The 20,969-nt window shown below is 41.9% G+C and overlaps 1 protein-coding gene across 1 annotated transcript; it reads right to left on the minus strand.

Moving 5' to 3' along the window:
• Positions 1-4,803: 4,803 nt before the first annotated feature.
• On the minus strand, positions 4,804-9,241 carry LOC103720544 (tubulin beta-1 chain). Its single transcript, XM_089927202.1, has 3 exons — positions 8,615-9,241; positions 6,658-6,927; positions 4,804-5,714 (listed from the first exon to the last, which is right to left on the minus strand). The coding sequence occupies exons 2-3, from the start codon at positions 6,881-6,883 to the stop codon at positions 5,044-5,046; spliced, it is 897 nt and encodes a 298-aa protein (XP_089783328.1). The 5' UTR covers positions 6,884-6,927; positions 8,615-9,241; the 3' UTR covers positions 4,804-5,043.
• Between the last annotated feature and the right edge of the window lie 11,728 nt (positions 9,242-20,969).

A 20,969-nucleotide genomic window follows, 5' to 3' on the forward strand; every position in this document is an offset into this window, starting at 1 on the left:
TCGGGAACACATGCGAAAGTGAATGATGCACGAAAACGGTCAAAGACAAAGATTCGCTGAAAGCGCAAGTGGAAGCAAGTCCGAAGACACAACGAGATCAAAGAAAGCACGTATTAATGAGGAGCCTTAAGGTTAAGTACAAGATTTTGGTTCCAAGGCCAGCCCACTTGGCCGCACAATAGCTTCGGTGGCCGACCTCGTATACAAAAAGAAAAGAAGAAGAAGAGCTAAGTCCTAAGCAATACAGAGGCAAGTCTAAAGCGATAGTCACGACAAGTAAAGAAAGATGAAGTTTCATTGATAAAAAGTCGTAAGGCTAAGTACAATATCTTGGTTCCGAGGCCGAGCCACTTGGCCGCACAATGGCTTCAGTGGCTGACCTCGTTTACAAAAAGAGAAAAGAAAAACTAAGTCCTAAGATATCTCCAAGGTGGCGATGGTCTCGACGTCGACCTCAGGGTCTTCCACAAGAACCACATCGGGATCTCTTTCAGGAGCAGCCCCGGGATCTTCTGCTGACCCAGCCTCGTGAGAGTCCGTAGCGGCCTCAGGTGAAACTTCACAAGCGACCTCGGGAGCAGCTTCAGAAGCCTCTTCAGGAGCACCCTCAGCAACTTCTCCAGATGGGGCCTCGCGAGCAACCTGCTCAGCCCCCCCGGTCTCGGCCTCAACGATCGCATGCTCAGTCTCAGCTTTAGGGCTCTCGGGCACACTGTCAGGCACGCTGTCATCCTCGGCGGGCCCAAACAAACGAGATTGAAGGCCGCTGAAGTCGAGCTTGGGGCAAAGCCTCCAAGCTTGGGCCCGAAAATCTTCGAAGCCACGGATAAGCCCATCGACTGCCTCCTCCTCCAGCTCTTCCCGATACTTGGCCGACTTGCGGAAGATCTGCACTGCATTCCGGGCATGCTCCATCGTCTTCTTCTCTTGAGACTCAAGTTGGTCGATTTTCAACCGAAGGACCCCGGCCTCGTATTTTTGGCCAGCGAGCTCAGAACGGGCGTCACCAAACGTGCTTCAGAGGCACGGAGCTCCAACTTAGTCAGAGCATGCGAGGCCTCTTCCTCATCAAGGCGCTCGGCCTTGGATCTAAGCTCGGCCTCGGCAGCCTCCATCCCGCGGTGGCCTCCCTCCGCTTGGCTTCGGCTTCGACGAGCTTCTTCTCAGCATTCTCTTGGCCCCTCTGGCTCCTCTGGGCTTAGTTTTGATACTCGGCTGCCACAGAGACCAGCATATCAATTTTGTGGAGGTGATGTGAGGAAGGAAAATAAAAATGAGCCAAGATCGAAAACTTAGAAGGACATGAAGATGAAAGCATTAAGATAACTTACTCAGACGGCGGAGCAGTAGGCCTGGTCGACAAAACTGCCAACACCACCAGCTTCGAGCTCGGCTCAGTCAGCTGGAAGCAACGCACAGCGAACGACTTCGCGAGCGACGTCACTATTGTGGAGGACAGAGTCATCCTCGAAAACCAACCACTCAGGATAGAAGGGCCTCCTTTTGGGGCGATCCCCAGCCCCCAACGAGCTCAGGATGTCGAGCCTTGAAGAGCACGGGAAAGAGGTATGAGAAGAACTCGGGACCCTAAGGCCGCTGCCCGGCTTGGGTCCTGAACGCCGCAGATGAACAACCTTGCGGACTTTAGAAGGGCCCGCGGACGGGCAAGCTCGGGCCGACGGTCCCTCTAAGGCCTCGGAAGAAGTCGTGCGCTCGGCAGTCGCGCGCTCGACAAGAGGAGCTTCCTCCGGTCTATGCTCCCCGGTCTTCTTCTTGCTATTCTTCCGAACGAGCTCGGAAGTCTCAGCTTCAAGGTCCTCAACCTCTATAGGAGCAGAGGTCGAGGACGGCCTAGCCCTTTTCTTGGGCACGGGGCGAGCTCCGCCGGCTTCGGTTGCCCTCTTATTATATCTGGCGAGGAGGGCCTCGTTGCTGCTTACCATTCTCGCAATGTCTGAAAGGAAAAAGAACTCAAATGTGAGACCGGCCCCAAAAAGAAAGGAGAAGAAAAAAGAATAAGAAAGAATAAATAAAACAAAGGACGACGAAATAAGAGAGGAGCAGTACAACTGCCCTTACCCCCAGGGCGCGCCGAGCTCAGGCCGACATTTATCAAAGTCTCCTCGCTCAGGAGGTCGTTCAGAAGGATATCTCCCTTCAGACCGCGAAGAGTCGCAAGGATCTTATGCTCGCTCACGGTTAGTTTTGGGGCCTTATTGTTGGCCTTGACTATTGGCAGGCCCCACGATGGGTTAAACCCCCATGAATGCTCGAAGGAAAGAAAGAAGAATTTCTTCTTCCATCCACGGATGGAGGTAGGAGCACCTCGGAACAGTGGCCTACCTTTCCGAAGGGCAAAATACAGCCACCCTCCATCCGTGGGGTTAGACTTCAACATATAACACCCGCAGAAGACGTTTACCGAGGTTGGTATCCCGTGAGCGAGGCAAAGAGACAAGAATCCAATGATTATCCTCCACGAGTTCGGAGCAAGCTGCGCTGGGGCGAGGAGATACCTCCCTAGGAGCTCGTTCACGAACCCGTGTCTCCACATACACTCCGATCCAACCTGGAGGGGGCCTAGTAACTCGGTCCCACGGCCCCGCAAACTCAAGCTTGAACTCATGTGGAAAGAAGATCTGGGTCTGAATCGCACCCAATTCTTCTCTGGTCCGGCTTGACCCGACCCAGTCTGGACCACAGCTCATCTCTGGCCCAAGCTCTATCCCGCGAGAAGAAGAAGCCCCAATAGAGAGAGAAGTGCCGCCCGACATTGTCTCACTCACAATATTAAAAGGAAGAAAAGAAGAAGAAAAATGGAGGAGCAAAGAAGAAAGACTGACAGTCCTCCGAGCGAACATGAGAAGAAAAACCTATCATGGTCCTCGCTGGAAAGGCCGATGCCCAGAGATGGAAAACCGAGAAAAATCACCAAAAAACACCCCAAAACACCTCCGAGAAAGACCGAATAGCAATCGGGAGAAGAAGAAATCGAAAGAAGAAGAAGACAAAGGCTACGACGGCCAAATAAAGGTCCTTTCTTAGGGCTAGCTCAAAGCTTATATAGACTCCTCCGACGGACTAGATCAACGAGAGCAGGCTACGCCTCCCATCCAGATCACACCACGTGCCGACCTCAGAAACTGAACCAGCGTATCAACATGGATCTTCGCTTTAAAGGCAGAATCGAAGCAGCGTCTCTTTGAATATTGGAGCCTCATCATAAACCCGCAACTCGAAATCGCCTCGAAAAGCAAAAAGCTGCCGCCTCGTGCTCCCATTAAAAACGCCCAAAAATGCCCTTTCCCCTCCTTTCGAAACGACAAAAAATTTGAAGCCGCCTGATCTCATCAATATGACGGAAATGGTTATTTCCTTCGCCCGAGCTCGAAGATAGCTCGAACTCGAAAGTCGGAGGGTAGTGTTAGGAGAAAAAGTGGATCATCCGAAGCACATAGTCAAAGCACCGAAATCCGATGGCAAGCGTGACGACTGCAAGCATGTCCTCAGTGCGCCCACGACCTCGGCATGAACGATCCCAGTAGTCATGACTTCGGCAGGTCTGGTCTCGGCTGAGTTAAGCTCAATCGACCTCAAGGCCAAAAAAGATCCAGTCAAATGGAGAAACCAACCTCCACTCCACCGAAAATCACGTCCTCCGTATCCGGGATCAAATCCGCAATCTTCACCTCAACGGCAGCTAACGTTCGAATTCACACAATCTCAACCGGTCGCTAGCTAGCCCGAGATTCGGGCCGTTTATGGTAATTCCTTGATTCGCACAATCACATCCGACAGCAGGTAACAGCTGCATCCCCTCCTATAAGAAGGGGGGAAAGCTCTAAGTGGGGGCTCTCTCCTCTCCTCCGGCTCAAAAAAGGATATCTCCATTCTTTCTCTCCATTAAAAAGCCCATCTCTGACTTAAGCACCGGAGGGCTTTCGCCAGAACCTCCAGCCAAAGACTTCTTGCAGGTCCGCCGGAGAGAGCCGTCCGCCACCGCACCACAACCGGAGCTCCTCCTCCTCGATCCACGATCACCCTTAGGTCCAATTTCCAGCAACAGGGACATTGAATGACCCAGGAATCGAAAGTCCCAATACATGCATCCAAACAAAACATTATCCACTATAATTACATGCGAAACAAAAAGACAATCAGGGCATGCAAAGGGACGGTTGGTAGCTTTCTTCGTCTTCGGTCTCGCTGTTCATGACTCATAAGAACAGTCACGGTTCCAATACTCCTATACCATATAACGTTGTCCGTTTCATTCGCAGACTGCTTATAACTGATGTGGAACCAACCTGAATGAAGAATGGGTTTTGGACTGAACAAAAAAATGGAAGAATTTGAAATAGAGAGGATCCAAACCCGGAAGTTTTCCACCGAAAATTTGTCTCACTTCTTTCCTCTAAAAATAAATTGATCGCGAGACTTCCAAGAGATACGGGTGAGAGACTGGGAAGGAGACGTGGCAAGCCCATTTCTGAAAATATAAGGTAAGGTCCAGCTCGCATGCAAAGGTTTGGGCATCGTGAATGACATCCAGACCCGTCCTAAACCCCTTTTTTTTAGGGCAAGTGCAAGAGAGTTGATAAATTTAGCGACCATGACGAAGCCTGCGCCCTCCAAACAACAAAATATCCTTGCACGGACACCCTATGAATCTCTCTCTCACACAACCTTCGAAATCAAACTATAACCAGTCTTCATCTCTTACCATTCGGTAAGAAGCCCAGCACAAGCACCGATGTCGATAAAACAAAATCACCGGAGCCTAAACAGCTAATGGCAGCCAAATGAAGGAGAGAATCCATAACATTCATTCCATCACCCTTGCTTGGCATTCTAAACAATCACATACAGATAAAGCTGATAGCTAACTCGGTGCAGAAAAGATAACCAAATTCAACAAAATGCAGGCCCTGACCTCACAACCACTCATTGCTCCGAACATCACAAACATGTCTAATATTGAAGGAAGCGACCCCTCTCACAGCAGCAGGATACGGAAAATCTTGGTCACAAGGGGAATGTAGCTCAGGCTTCAATCTCCTCATCCTCTTCCTCGTACTCTTCCTCATCTGCTGTTGCATCCTGGTACTGCTGGTACTCTGCCACCAGATCATTCATGTTGCTCTCAGCCTCGGTGAACTCCATCTCATCCATACCTTCACCTGTGTACCAGTGCAAGAAAGCCTTCCTCCTGAACATGGCTGTGAACTGCTCGCTGACCCTCCGGAACATCTCCTGAATGGAGGTTGAGTTACCAATAAAGGTAGATGCCATCTTTAGCCCCTTCGGAGGGATGTCACACACGCTGGACTTGACATTGTTTGGGATCCACTCAACAAAGTAGGAAGAGTTTTTGTTTTGGACGTTAATCATCTGTTCATCTACTTCCTTTGTGCTCATCTTCCCACGGAACATGGCAGAAGCAGTGAGGTAGCGGCCATGCCGGGGGTCGGCAGCACACATCATGTTCTTGGCATCCCACATCTGTTGGGTGAGCTCAGGCACAGTGAGCGCCCTGTACTGCTGGGAACCCCTTGAGGTAAGAGGAGCAAAGCCAACCATGAAGAAGTGAAGCCGGGGGAAGGGAATCAGGTTGACTGCAAGCTTCCTGAGGTCAGAGTTCAGCTGACCAGGGAACCGGAGACAACATGTGACACCGCTCATCGTGGCAGAAATGAGGTGATTAAGATCACCAACTGTGGTGAAAAGAAACAAAACAAAAATGTTAGAAATAAGAGCTCAAGAAGCAAATTTGAAACAACAGATATTACTGGATTAACATTTTGATTCGTCGTGAACTTCCAAAGGACCTAGGACCCAACATCAACAGTCTCAACAGCATATATTAGAAATAACAAAACAGTTCTTCCTTTCTCATTTCTCCTTTTATATAGACTAACAAAATAGTTACCAGTAAATCTGGAAAATTTCGATTTTCTCAAACATAAAACACAAGGAGTAGAAAACATCAATGATATGACTCTGGGTTAACCTAGGAAGAAAAAAAAAAAGGGCAACTGCATACACAGAAGCATTCTTGGATGATCAAGATTACTTCAGCATGACATCTAAGGATAAGAAATCAAATTTCATGATCTAAAATATTACATTATAAATAGGATCCCTAAAGTGAACAGTAAAATGAGTTGTGAATCATTCATTTACGAGATGCACATCATTTCAAAAGCATGAAACAGCTCAAATTAAAAGAGACCTAGAAAAGAATGGCTTGATTTTGTTAGTATGATATACAAGGAAGACCAAAAACTAACAGAAGCTGGATCAATATTGTCAAAAAGGCTAGAAACATGCTTCTACTGAGCATTTAGCCCTGAATTTAAAAGAAGAAAAAAGTTCATGACAAAAAGTTGCAAGTAAAATAGTATTATCAAAACAGAGTTGGTCAATTTTCCAGTATCAACAACACAAGTATTGCTGATTAACTATCAAAGTTTGAGTCCGCATGCTTAAATCAGTATGTGACATAAAACAAATAGGGTACAACATATTGAATCTGAAATCAAACACATGAAACCCTCAATCGTTTGTAAATTTCAATTAATTCTTTTACCTAATGAAACAAAAAAAAAAAAAATTACATTCTTCAATAATGTATAATAAAGTAATATAAAAACTTACAGGTAGGGGTTGCAAGCTTTAGGGTGCGGAAGCAGATATCGTAGAGAGCTTCATTGTCAAGAACCATACATTCATCGGCATTCTCAACAAGCTGATGAACGGATAGAGTGGCATTGTATGGCTCCACAACAGTGTCAGACACCTTTGGAGATGGAAAAACAGAGAATGTTAACATCATGCGATCTGGATACTCCTCCCTGATCTTAGAGATGAGAAGAGTTCCCATGCCGGATCCAGTTCCTCCTCCCAAAGAGTGGCAAACTTGGAATCCTGCACATAAATGAATTAAAAGGTTCTTTGTTATAGCAATAAAAAAAAAAAGCTAAAATTTAGACCACATGAAATGAATAACAAATTGAGAAATTTAACATAAATGCATATACAAGGACTGTAGCTCATTTGCAAGATAGAGTTGAGTGCTTTTGCCTTTCTCTGAGAAGGACCACAAAATAAGATCAAAGAGAAAATAGATATCACACAATATTTGGAAAGTACTATTCAACTAGACAACTTAGCAGACAACTACCCACTTAAATACAAACAGGAATAGAAAAAAGAGTAAAATCTAAAAACTCATACACAATTCATTTCAACTATCAGTTTGATAGTGAATTTCAAAAGCAATTTTCACCTTTATGTAATGTCAAGTTTATACAATTCACTGTTTTCCTGGTTAAAAATTCAAAACTGTTCAAGCCCCAAATTTGACCTTGGATTTAAAACTTTGGTTTCAGCTTTATCTCAACTTGCAATATCATAGATTTCGTGGTGCAAAAAGTGCTAAGAGTTCGAAATACAAACCTGTACAACCGCACAAAAAGGTGAGCAATAACAAAAAATCTTACAATCACAAATACAAAATCCTTAAACTGCTCTGATAAAAAGAAGTAAAAAGTCCACGATATTCAAACCAAGCGAGACTGGAGACCCTTCTGTTGCACCAAAAAATGACTCCTGGTACAACAATATAAGTGCATTTATACATTATCCTGACTTGTAACAAGAAACCATATAACAATGGCAGTCACACATGCATGCATATCTATCTAAACCAAACCATCAATGCTTTGGGGCCTAAACCTGGTACCCAAATAAAGCTTCAAGCACTGTCATAAAAGCATTGATACTTTGTGCACCTACTATGTAATGCACCAATCCTGTGAATGACACAAATGCCTTGTGCCACAAGGCATCGAGCTTTCCTTTTTCTTTTCCTATTTTGGCACCATAGTTGAACACCACAGCATTACTCACAACCTAATGATAATAGTATAAAAGTAATAAATATAGATTATGAAATCCAACAAGCAAGCCTATCTACCAAAGCTAGATATATAAACATATAAAGGACGTGTATATTTCTATAGGTAATTAGACGTTATTTAGAAAAGAAAGAAAAATTTAAAGTATGTTAACATCTGTCTCAGCCGGAAAAGGGGCAAAGAGGAATATAAACAGGATGAACCATGTAACTGAGAAGAAACAAAATCCACTTATTCCCATAAGCAAATGCAGACAATAGAAACAAACAAAACATCCCCAACAGGCAGAGGAGATACTTTCAAGAAAAAAGGATGACACAAAAAAAATAAATAAATAAAAAAATTTCATCAGAACAAAGTATCAAAAAATAAAATAAAATTCAAGAGAGAAGGAATGCTAAATGCCCTATAATTCCTAGACTATAATCGATTAATTTTACGCTAAAAGCGTTCAAACAAAGGCATTTGATCTAAGATTCCTAACGATCAGCAGAAAGAAGAAGAGGAAGCATCCCATATACCATGAGTTTCCTGGAAAACAAGTTTAAATCACTAGAATGAAACCCACAATAAAAGGAGGAAATTTCAACACACGAACTAGTAATGTCCACTTAAAAATTCATTCGATCAATTCTTATAGGAAATGGAAAGAAATTGAACTGAAACTCCAATTTCTACCCCCAAATCCAGTATACCTTGCAAGCAATCGCAATTCTCTGCCTCCTTCCGCACCACATCAAGAACCGAGTCGATGAGCTCCGCGCCCTCGGTGTATGGCCTTTGGCCCAGTTGTTCCCGGCCCCGGACTGCCCAAAGACAAAGTTATCCGGGCGGAAGATCCGGCCGAATGGCCCGGATCTCACGGAATCCATGGTCCCTGGCTCCAGATCCATGAGCACCGCCCGCGGGACGTAGCGACCGCCGCTGGCCTCGTTGTAATAGACGTTGATCCGCTCGAGCTGGAGGTCGGAATCGCCGGAATACTTGCCGGTGTGGTCGATCCCGTGCTCGTCGCAGATCACCTCCCAGAACTTGGCCCCGATCTGGTTGCCACATTGGCCTCCCTGGATATGAAGGATCTCCCTCATCTTCGCCGGACCTGCCTTTCCTCTCGAGCTAGGGTTAGGGTTTCGGGGATCGCCGGCGGCGATCGAACAGAAGAAATGGTGGAGGGGAGCAAATGAGGGCGTAGGCAAAGGAAAGCTTTGAGAGTTGGGGGCTTTTATCATAGGCTGTCTAGAATCCAGTAACTCTCGACAGGTTGACCACCTCTTTTTTCCTAGGAGGGATAACGGAAAGATGCCATATCTTTTCGGTACAACAAAACGGTGCCATTTGTTTCCGGTGGTGACTACAACCAAGATCTTTACAACCTGGGGAACGACAAACCTTATAGACACTTGTATAAAATATTTATGTGGAAGGATCATCCGTCCGTCCGTCAATAGTGTCGAGATTAAGAAGTATTGACGCACCTTCGACGCAAGATATAGGCGGTGGATGTGTCCTTGGGTAGAGGAATGGACGCGAAATGATTTGATTGTATAGAAAATTTTATGCGGCGCGCTATGAGTAGCGTTTTGTCCGGGCGACATTCCGACTGTCTCAAATTGTGTCGATTAATTTTCATAAATGGTGTGGCGACAAAATTGTACTGTTTTATACGGCGTCTCGACGTCCCTGCAACGGTTTGAACCGGGTTCCCCGCGTTTTCCTATTATAACGCCCAACTCCGAAGTGCCAAAAAGTGCCATTGGCTATTGACTGTTGTTTGCCAGGTCAACACTTTGACCAAGATTTTGTAAAGGGAAATGGGGTTGTTATAATGGTAGCGGTTTTACGGCTTAATAATTATTTCTTATAGTTGCTAAATCTTCTTTTCCTTCTCTTAGTCTTGCTTATGCTAAAGAAAAATAGTGCCACAAAGGTGGTAGCATGGTGGGAACGAAGCTTTAATTCCTTCGGAATGGTCCATGTTCGAAACGCGTGGGTGTTGATTAAATATAGGAACCGGATGCCCTCCGCCTGATTCACTCGGTGGAGTTGCTATCTAGTCTGCCGGTATCTAGATGGCGCTGGGGTAACATACACACATGGGTGTTGATCCCAGTGGGGGGAGCCCATAGGTCAGGAAGGGTATACGAAAATTTGTGGTGCATCGAACATTTCCTGGTGGAAAGAGACCCAATGAGGGCTGCTACGCGGGTGAGGTTCTCCTCTCCCCTCTCCTATCTTTCACCAAAAAAAAAAAAAATAGTTGAAATTAATTTATGATATGATATTTATCGATACTATGTGGGGGTATGATGACTAATGTGCACTTTTAATTAACAAAAGTTAGTTTTATTTTCTTATTAAATCTTTATCGATGAATAATAAAGACTTGGTGTGTGTTTTTAACTAACAAAAGTTAGTTTTATTTTCTAACTAAATCTTTATCAATGAATAATAGAGACTATCTCATGACTTATGTTTCTTTTTTGATTAATATAGACTTTTAATTAATTATAAATGTATTTTTTTGTAATGTAATACTGCTTTGTTACTAGTATTATGTAGCTAATATTACTTAATATTAGATAATTAAATAATATCTTATTTATTATTTAATGGGGCTCAATTTATTCTAAATAAGAGATATTGCTTGGAGACGGTATGTTTATTAAAACCAACAATAATTAATTTGTAATATATTATATTATAAAGTGACATGGTTTATAGTTAATGATAATGTTTATATAAATAATATGATATGGGATACATAGGGTTGCTTCCTATTTCATTGACAACTGATAATATCGTATAGAATTAAAAGCAAGAAAATTCTTTGTTTCTTTCCCACAAGGCAGCATATACTTGTGTGGTTAATAATTACTTATATATTTTATGTACTCTCATCTATAATAATATTTACAAATGGATAATCAATCATGCTTTCTTGATCTAAAGACTTCTTATTACATTGTACAACATATTCCAAGGGCAAATTTTTGGAGTTGAAATAACTAAAGAATAAAATATGAATAGAAAGCCATGATAAGTAAAGATGATTTGTATTCATCCAAGTGCCATCTCGATAATCTAAGTTCAATATATATTAGATCATTGGTGTACCACATACATAGAAAATTAATAGTGATACCATAACATGGAATATAATTCTAACACAAAAAAGTTATATCAGTATCATTACCCTTCCATTATAATCTAACTAATGAAAAGTACCGAGACGGTACAAACTGCCAAAAAGTTATCTAGTACAAGAGTTACATAGCAACCATATAATGTTTTCATATGAAATTTTCTTGTAACTTTATCATTTTCTATTATTATTAGAAACAAAGGAAGAACAAATCGAACCTATTATTTCTAAAACATGTAAACTTGAAAATCCCAATATTGTAATGCTAGTAGTCTATAAACTACAGGAAAAGTCGGTTTTACCGACGCTTTTTTGCCGACGCTTTTTACAAGCGTCGGCAATTTTCGGTCTAGCGTCAAAATTTGCCGACGCTTCAAAAGACGACGCTAATAAGCGTCGGTGTAGTCTCAGACCTAAGACGATGCTAAAAAGCGTCGTCGGAAGCCATGACCACCCCCGTCGGAAGCCACCCTCACACACCAGTCTCTCTCTCTCTCTCTACCCTCGAGCCTCATCTCTCTCATCCCTCCTCCCTTCTCTCTCCGGGTTTCCGTTTTCCCGGCCACCGCTCTCCTCTCTCTATTTAACTAGTAGTATTACCCACATCTCTCTGGCCCATTCCTCATCTTCTCTCTCTCTCTAACCCATCAAAGGTGCCTTCTCATCATCATCGCCCCCCCTCCCTAACCCCCTCCGGATTCAAGAAGCAGAACGGCTCCGGCAATGATGTCTTCGCCCGCCTCTTCGCCGCCTCCTTGGATCCCGACTCCGCCCCTCTCTCCCCCGAACCGCGGATCCTCAAGTCCCGCCTCGTCGCCGGCGAGACCCTCTACGGCCTCTTCCTCCTGCGCTCCTCCCCGACCCTCGCCGAGATCGCCGGCCTCGCCGGCTACGACTACATGGTCGTCGACATGAAGCACAGCTCTGGCGGCATCGCCAAGGCCCTCCCCTGCCTCCGCGCCCTCGCTGCTGCCCGCACCCCAGCCATCCTCCGCCTTCTGCAGCTCTCCGCTGCCAGTCAGGGGAAGGCCCGACGTCCGTAAGGGCTTCGAGGGTGGACAGTTGCCCCTCTACCGTCGAATCCCCAAGCTCCGTGGAATTGCTGGAGGTATCATTTTCTTCTGTACCATTTTTTTCCAGTGTTAATTGATTCTTTAATATGCCGGTTTCTTTTCGCCCCTTCGCCTGACTGAGAACTCAAATTGTTTGAAAAGTGAATGGTGGAGAAAGGTTAGTTCAATTTATACTCGATATCCTTCTCCACATTTCGATTATATCTACAGATCTGAGCAGGTCTAGAAACTAGACATATTTGAGGAATGGAAATTATCATGTTGGATCCCGTTTAATTAAACCCTGATCTCGTTTAATTAGAACCCACATCTTGACAAGTGTCACTTGTAAATCCTGATAATCACAAGGGCATTAAGGTAATTGCACGGCAGTGAAAGGTTGCCTTGATGTGGGGTGACTCTTTACGTAGCGACTCAAGGTATGATTTATTAAGATTAATCATTCCATTAATGGTATAAGAGCGGGTGGATTGGATTTCAAAATAAATTATACCTATTTGATCCGTTGGTTGGAAATATCTAAGACCCCGATGTTATTTACACATATGAAAGATTTTTCTCTGACCGATGTGGGACTAAATCCTTCATCTCTGATTTCCCTCCTTTCACCTATGTTTGAGAAAATGAGGAAGGGAGAGCCGCTGCCATGGCCACCACTGCGGCGGGTCTCGGTCGCGGCCCTCCCCGTCCTAACCGGTGGCCAACAGGGCCACCGTCCAGCCACCGCGTCCCCGGCCGCTGCTACGGCCCGCCCCCTCGGCGAGCCGGCAGCGGCTGCAACCCGCCGTGGCCGCCATGGCCACCGCGGGCGAAGAAGGAAAAAAAAAAGGAAGGGAGAAGGGAGAAAGGACAGCGGCGCTCCGTCTTCTGCCACCGTACCCTCCTCTCATGAAGTGGCCAGGGAAGCCACTGGTGGCTGCATGGGCCGGCTAGTGGCCGCGCCGCCGTGTAAAGGGGACGGGTCTTCACGCCGTCGTTTTCCTTCCTCCTCCCATGTGGCCGGAGTGGCCAACGGAGCGCCGGCGTCGTTTGGGCGGTCGGAGGCGTGAGCAACCAGCAGCCACCGGCGTCGTTTGGGAGAGGATGGCTTGCCGGATTTGGCCCTTCCCTCTTTTCCTACCATGATTTGGGGAAGAAGATGAAGAGATGGGTTTCGGGTTTCGGGCATGGAATCCAACCCGAAATCCGAATCCATTTAAATAAAAAAAAGGGGGTGAAGGATTAACAGGTTCCGGATTATTGGGTTTCGACCCGCAACCCGAAACCCGAATCCTTTTGACTAAACTGTGAGTTTTGCAAAGAAACCCCTGACAATATGTTATTCTGAACAAGGAGATTCCGAAATTCATCTATGGTCCCCAGCCGGAAGTTACATTACAGAAAGGTCCTAAAGTATATTTATTTGATCTTGTACTTAGGATTCATTACAAAATGATACGCTAATATTACATATTGGTCCCTGTAATGAATTTATTACATAAATGATCAATTTATATGCTTTTTTATGATGATAAATGATTGTTTATATTATTCATATTTTCATGATAAAAGGGTGATGTATGCATGAGACGAGCCAAAGCATCTTATGTAGGAAAAGACATAAAAATGATTAAATTTTTGCATATTTGTGGTGACGAGCCAAAGCATCCCATAAATTTTAGAATGCTTTAATTTAATTTAAACAATAAAGAGTCTTTTATCACCATCTCATGAAATTGAATACTTGCTTCATATATAATGAACCAGCCCCAAAGGGAAGTCATTATACAAAGTTAATGATGGGATGAAATAATGTTATTAGTATGATATTTATGATGAAATCTTGTTGCCCAAAGGCCTTGAATTCTTCATTAATATTGAACAATATCTAGTAAAATTTTATCCATTGAATAATGGTGTCTAAGAAAAGCTTGTCAAAAAGGCATACGTGCCTAAGAAAGGCTGGTACTTAAGTGAGCCTAGTGCTCTACCACCGATTTGGAGCTGATCTGGCTGTTATTCTTTGGATTTTCTAACTAGATATATAAAGTTCATTAAATATCATACTTAATGCATTAGTTTTATCGTAAAGGGGTAAATCATGTAAAGTTAATTTTGATTTACTTACTAAATTGCTAATATGGGTTAGTGATTTAGATAAGGTTTTAACGTAATTATAGCATGCATATTGATGTAAGCATATGTTTTGCAGCTTTGTTTCCGACAGTTTTTTCACAATCCACATCATGCATCCCAATACTTAATGGTTCAAATTTCTCGGAATGGAAAGAAAGACTGACATTTACTTTAGGGCGTATGGATATTGATCTGGCACTTCGTGAGGACATGCCACCTGTCCCCATAGAGAAAACTACGCCAGAGGAGAAAAAGTTGTATGAGAGGTGGGAGCGGTCAAACCGCTTAAGTCTTTTACTCATACAAAATCATATCTCCAGAAAGATAAGGGGCTCAATTCCTGATTGCAAAACTGCAAAAGAATTCTTAACAGCAGTAGAAGAGCAATTTGTGACTTCAAAAAAGCCCTAGCCGGCACCTTAATATCAAGGTTTGCTTCCTTAAAGTATAATGATAATGGTGGCATACGCGAGCGCATTATGGAATTACGTGACATCGCTGCCCAATTAAAATCATTGGAAGTAGACATGTCAGAGACTTTTCTTGTACACTTTGTTCTTAATTCTCTACCTATGGAGTATGCACCATTTAAGATCTCATACAACACACATACAGAAAAGTGGACTATGAATCAACTTCTAGCCATGTGTGTTGATGAGGAGCAGAGAATAAAACAAGAGAGGCAAGAGAGTGTTTATCTCACCTCTCATAAGGAAAAAGGACATAAAGAGGTCGGTGGTACCAGTCATCATATTTCTGTTAAGAAGAAGAAAATGAAAGTGTCAGCCAAAGTGACTAACACAAAACAATTAAAGTGCTTCTTCTGTAGAAAACAGGGACATTTGAAAAAGGACTGCACCAAGTACAAGAAATGGCTCGAAAAAAAAGGTACTTCTCTTTCCTTAGTGTGTTATGAATCAAATTTTATTGATGTACCTCATAACACATGGTGGATTGACTCTGGTGCTACTATCCATATATGTAAAACTTTGCAGGGATTATTGAACAAAAGAATTCCAATGAAAAGTGAGCGAAGCATCATAATGGAAAATAAGATGCGTTCACATGTGGAAGCTGTTGGAACGTTCAAATTGACCTTAAAGACTGACCATATTTTGTACCTAGAAAATACCTTCTATGTACCTGGATTTTCTAGAAACCTAATATCTATTTCGAAACTTGTTTCCTTTGGATATACCGTTTCATTTGGACGGTCATTTGTAAATATTTCCTTGAATAATATTATTGTTGGTAATTGCTTGTTAGAGGATGGTTTATTCAAATTAGACCTTGATACATCCTTTGAGCTATCCCTTTTATCCCTGCAAAATAAAGAACATTGTGGATTAAAACGTAGTATGATAAACGAAAATTCCTCTATGTTATGGCACCGAAGATTAGGTCATATCTCCATAAAAAGAATCAAGAGATTAGTAAATGATGAAATTTTACCAACTCTTGACTTTGGTGATTTCGAAACTTGTTTAGACTGCATGAAGGGAAAGCAGACTAACAAGTTTAAGAAAGGTGCCATAAGAAGTACAAATTTATTGGATCTCATACATACAGATATATGTGGGCCCTTTTCGACCCCATGTTTTACTGGTCATAAGTATTTTATCATCTTTATTGATGATTACTCACGCTATGGGTATCTCTACTTGTTGTATGATAAGGCTGAGGTATTAAATGCCTTTAAGCTTTTCAAAACAGAGGTAGAGTTACAACTTGATAAAAAGATTAAAGTTGTGAGATCAGATAGAGGTGGTGAATACTACGGTAGGTATACTGAAACTGGACAACATTTAGGTCCATTTGCTCGATTTCTTCAAGAGCAAGATATAGTTGCACAATACACTATGCCTGGTACTCCTGATCAAAATGGAGTTGCGGAAAGAAGAAACCGAACATTAATGGAGATGGTAAGAAGTATGATTAGTCACTCAACTCTTCCAATTTCTCTGTGGGGTGATGCCTTAAAAACCGCTGCGTATATTCTAAACAGGGTTCCTACTAAAGCTGTCCCAAAAACACCCTATGAAGTTTGGACAGGTAGGAAACCTAGTTTAAGACATCTACACATTTGGGGGTGTCAAGCTGAGGCAAGGGTGTACAACCCACAGGAGAAAAAGTTGGACTTTAGAACCATTAATTGTTATTTTATTGGTTATCCAGAAAAGTCCAAGGGATACAGATTTTATTGTCCTAATCATACTTTGAGGATTGTGGAGACAAGAAATGCTAGATTCCTTGAAAATGACCAAATCAGTGGGAGTATAAAACCTCAAGAAATTAATTTTGAGGAAAAGCAAACTCCGTATAATGTGCAAGATTCAAATAAGCAGCCAATGATTCCTCCACCTATCATTGATAATGATTTGGAGGAGGATGAGTCTACTGTTAATATTCCACTTGAATCTGTGCCAGTTATCACTGAGAATGTTGCTCCTCCACCTATAGAACCAGTGGATCAAGAAGCAACTTTAAGAAGGTCATCAAGGGTAAGGAGATCTCCAATTCCACCAGATTATATAGTATACCTTCAAGAAAGCGATTATGACATCAGAAATATAGATGATCTAATAAATTTCTCACAAGCCATAAATTCAGTAAATTCCTCCAAATGGCTAGATGCTATGAAAGATGAGATAGATTCTATGGCTAAAAATAATGTTTGGAATCTAGTTGAACTACCTCCTGGAGCTACTGCAGTACGCTGCAAATGGGTTTTTAAAACCAAAAGAGACTCCAAAGGCAAGGTAGAGCGACATAAGGCCAGACTTGTTGCCAAAGGATTTACTCAAAAGGAGGGTATTGATTATCATGAGACCTTCTCTCCAGTCTCAAAGAAGGATTCTTTAAGGATAATTATGGCTTTGGTGGCTCATTTTGACTTAGAGCTGCACCAAATGGATGTGAGAACTGCATTTCTTAATGGAGATTTAGAGGAAGAAGTTTACATGAAACAACCTGAAGGTTTTGTTTCAGAAGGATAGAGTCAAAAAGTTTGCAAGCTCAATAAGTCTATATATGGACTGAAGCAATCTTCCCGACAGTGGTATCTTAAGTTCAATAATGTTATTTCTACATTTGGCTTTGTAGAAAACGTTGTTGATAGATGTATTTATCTTAAGATCAGTGGGAGTAGATTCATTTTTCTAGTCTTATATGTAGATGACATTTTGCTTGCTAGTAGTGATTTGGCATTGCTTAGGGAGACTAAGCAATTTCTCTCCAGTAATTTTGATATGAAGGATATGGATGAAGCCTCATATGTCATCGGCATTGAGGTTCATAGAGATAGATCTAAGAGAAAAGTTTGTCTATCTCAAAAAGCCTACTTTAAGAAAATGTTGGAGAGATTTGTTATGGAAAATTCCAAACCTATTACTAAATGTGAAAAGTTGAGCCAATCACAATCTCCGAGGAATGAAATTGAAAGGGTGCATATGAAAGCATTTCCATATGCTTCACTAATTGGGACTTTAATGTATGCTCAAGTCTGTACCAGACCTGATATAGCATATGTTGTGGGATTACTGGGGAGATTTCAAGCTAATCCAGAAATGGAACATTGGAGAGCTGCAAAGAAAGTATTGAGATATCTTCAAGGAACTCAAGATTATATGCTCACATACAACAAATCCGATCTCTTGGAGATAGTTGGATACTCAGACTCAGACTTTGCGGGATGTCCAGATAGTAGAAAATCAACATCAGGTTATATCTTTCTACTAGCTGGTGGTGCAGTCTCGTGGAAGAGTTCGAAGCAAAAGATGACAGCTGCTTCAACAATGGAGGCTGAGTTATTAGCATGCTACGATGCAGTTACACAGGCTATTTGGTTGAGGAACTTTATCACAGGCCTATAGATCGTGGACACTATTTCAAGGCCCATAAAGTTATATTGTGATAATTTAGCAATAGTTTCCTCAATAAAGAATAACAAGATATCCAATGGAAATAAGCACATGGAGGTGAAATATCTTGTTATAAAAGAAAAATGTGATGACCATAAAGTTTCAGTTCAATACATCAATACCGTGCTTATGTTGGCAGATCCTTTGACCAAAGCAATAGCCCCGGGATTGCATAAGGAGCATGTCGGTCAAATGGGCCTTTTCTGTATAAATTAATTGATGTATTATTGTGCACATTTCAGATGGTTGTAAATCACGTTTATTATATTTTCTGCTTTAATGAATTCATGTGGTTTATGCGTATTATGGGAGCAGAAATTGTGACCAAAGAATGGATTTTATGAGAAGTTCATTCATAAGGGTTTGGTTATGATGGTTTAGTAATATAGTGATCATGGAAGGTTATACGCCAATCAAATAGGTGTTATTTCCGCCATGGTTCGTATTATTATTCTCAAAGTAGTCAAACAAAGTTTGCCCAAATTGATATCAGAATAGAAAGAACACGCGTATAAAGATTATAAAATTCAAGTGCTAAGGATATTTCACTTGTCAATATGGTCCAAGTGGGAGAATGTTGGGATCCCGTCAAGTTGTGGCCCACATTGACAAATGGCGTCAATATGGTCCAAGTGGGAGAATGTTGGATCCCGTTTAATTAAACCCTGATCCCGTTTAATTAGAACCCACATCTTGACAAGTGTTACTTGTAAATCCTGATAATCACAAGGGCATTAAGGTAATTGCATGGCAGTGAAAGGTTGCCTTGATGGGGGGTGACTCTTCACGGGTGTAACTAATCACGGCGTTTGGTCCCTGGAGAGCGCTATAAATAGCCTGTCAGACCCCTTCTCTAATACATGCATTAAGAGCTATCTCTCCAGAAAATCTCTCGCTAATCTCTGGAAGTGCACGCATCACAGAGTTCAATCGAAGATGAGTGACTCAAGGTATGATTTATTAAGATTAATCATTCCATCATATCATAGTTAGGGCAGGCTCCAAATTGGTATGAAATCTGTGGCTTGTTTTCGGATGGAATGGGGACAGGACGTGAAGTGCGAGTTTATTGAAGCAAATTTATCTCCTCAAGAATGTCCTTACGATCAATTTAAGATGCCAAGGTATTCATAAGGACTTTGTAGTTTGGGCTCCCAATACGTATGAAGGATAATTATTTGTGTATGTGTGTGGTGATAATATTTTTGGAATCATGTTGGTTTCTATGATTGAAAACTAGTATTCTCTAACATCTACCAATATTTTGTTAGTCATCTCTAACTATAATCTTACGAATATTAACACCCATTTTTATTGTCAGAGATGGTTGATGAATGTGTTTTAATATAGGTATTCTATGATTGCAATGCATCCCACTGTATCTGTATGGATCGTATTCTGTTTTAATATAGGTATGCACTATGTTAGCCGGGCCCAACTAGTTTGGGATAATGTTTAGTTATATACCATGTATACACTATGTAGTCTTGTAGCATAGATTAATATGCAGCATAAACATGAGATTTATCCTGATTCTTTATCTTTACTGTAAAACACTAAGAATAGTCTCAAAGAGGGAACCTCAGTAGTAGAAGTCTTCACGTGGGATACTGCACCTGCTTCTTGATATCCTTTGGAAACTTGTCCCTCCATCTTCTTATCATTTTTTTTATAAAAGACCTGCTTCCCCACATTTGAACCTGAATCTGCTCCCACACCTGCACTTTTGGTAAGTAAAGAGGGAATTGAATCCTAACATTTTAACCTCTCTCCCTTGGCTTCACTACTCATAGGAGTGGTCAAGAGTATTCCTAGGAACTTAACGCAAGATTTGTTACTTTCAGTATGGAGATTTGTGTTCGTTTAATGCTTCCTGAAGAGATCTCGCTTGTTACTTGCCCTCCAGATTATGCATATGATAAGTTTACAAGGTCAATTTTCTAAACCAATTGGCTATCTTGGTTTTTGAACAAAACACTTGAAAATACTAATGAGATTTCATGAACATGCCTTCTAGTGTTCCTGAAGGAGCTTATGTTCAGTGGGAAATTGAGCTACTTGGCTTTGAAATGCCTAAGGTAATTGGTGCAAAAATAAAACTGTTCTCCCAAGTGCAGGAGAATCGCACAAGTAGTATAACTCGGAAGTCCGAGGTCGATTCCTCAGGGAACGATCTATGGATTATTAGCGTAATTTTTAGATGTGATTTTTAGTTGATATTTAAAAATTAAAAACAGAGAATTAATGGATAATTAAACAAAGTTCAATAATATGGAGATGGCTAGGGATCCGGAATCCCCCTTGACAATTTTACTTTCAATAAATAAACTCGACGATTCTCGATTAAGGATCAAATAAATAAAATAGTTCTGATCATGGAATATATCGATTGAATACATGAACTCAACTTCTAAGTATTCATCGTGTCGGTTATGTCTACGACAAATCAAATATCGGAGCAATTCGTGCATCAATAAATATAAACCATAACAAATCTATCTAATAAATACATATGAGAGAATCAGAACATATGAGAGTATGTAAATCAATTAAAACCAAAGTTCAGAGTTTACTTCATGAGAGCAAAAAGTCAAGGGTTCTTCCATCTCCCTTGACCAATGGAGTTAGCTAGCCATTGACATGAATGTACTAGCCATTGACATGAATATCTCCCCTGTTCACTCTCTTTTTTTTCTTTCTTTGTGGAAGCAGAGCCTCCCCTGTTTTTGTGTGGGAATCAAGCACAACCTCCCAGCCGACCCCTCCCCTGTTTTATACAATGAAAACCTCCCCCCAAAAA

The sequence above is a fragment of the Phoenix dactylifera genome, chromosome 14 (genome assembly GCF_051530095.1).
Source record: "Phoenix dactylifera cultivar Ajwa chromosome 14, Ajwa_hap1_PhDact_Kaust_v1.1, whole genome shotgun sequence".
NCBI classification, from domain to species: domain Eukaryota; kingdom Viridiplantae; phylum Streptophyta; class Magnoliopsida; order Arecales; family Arecaceae; genus Phoenix; species Phoenix dactylifera.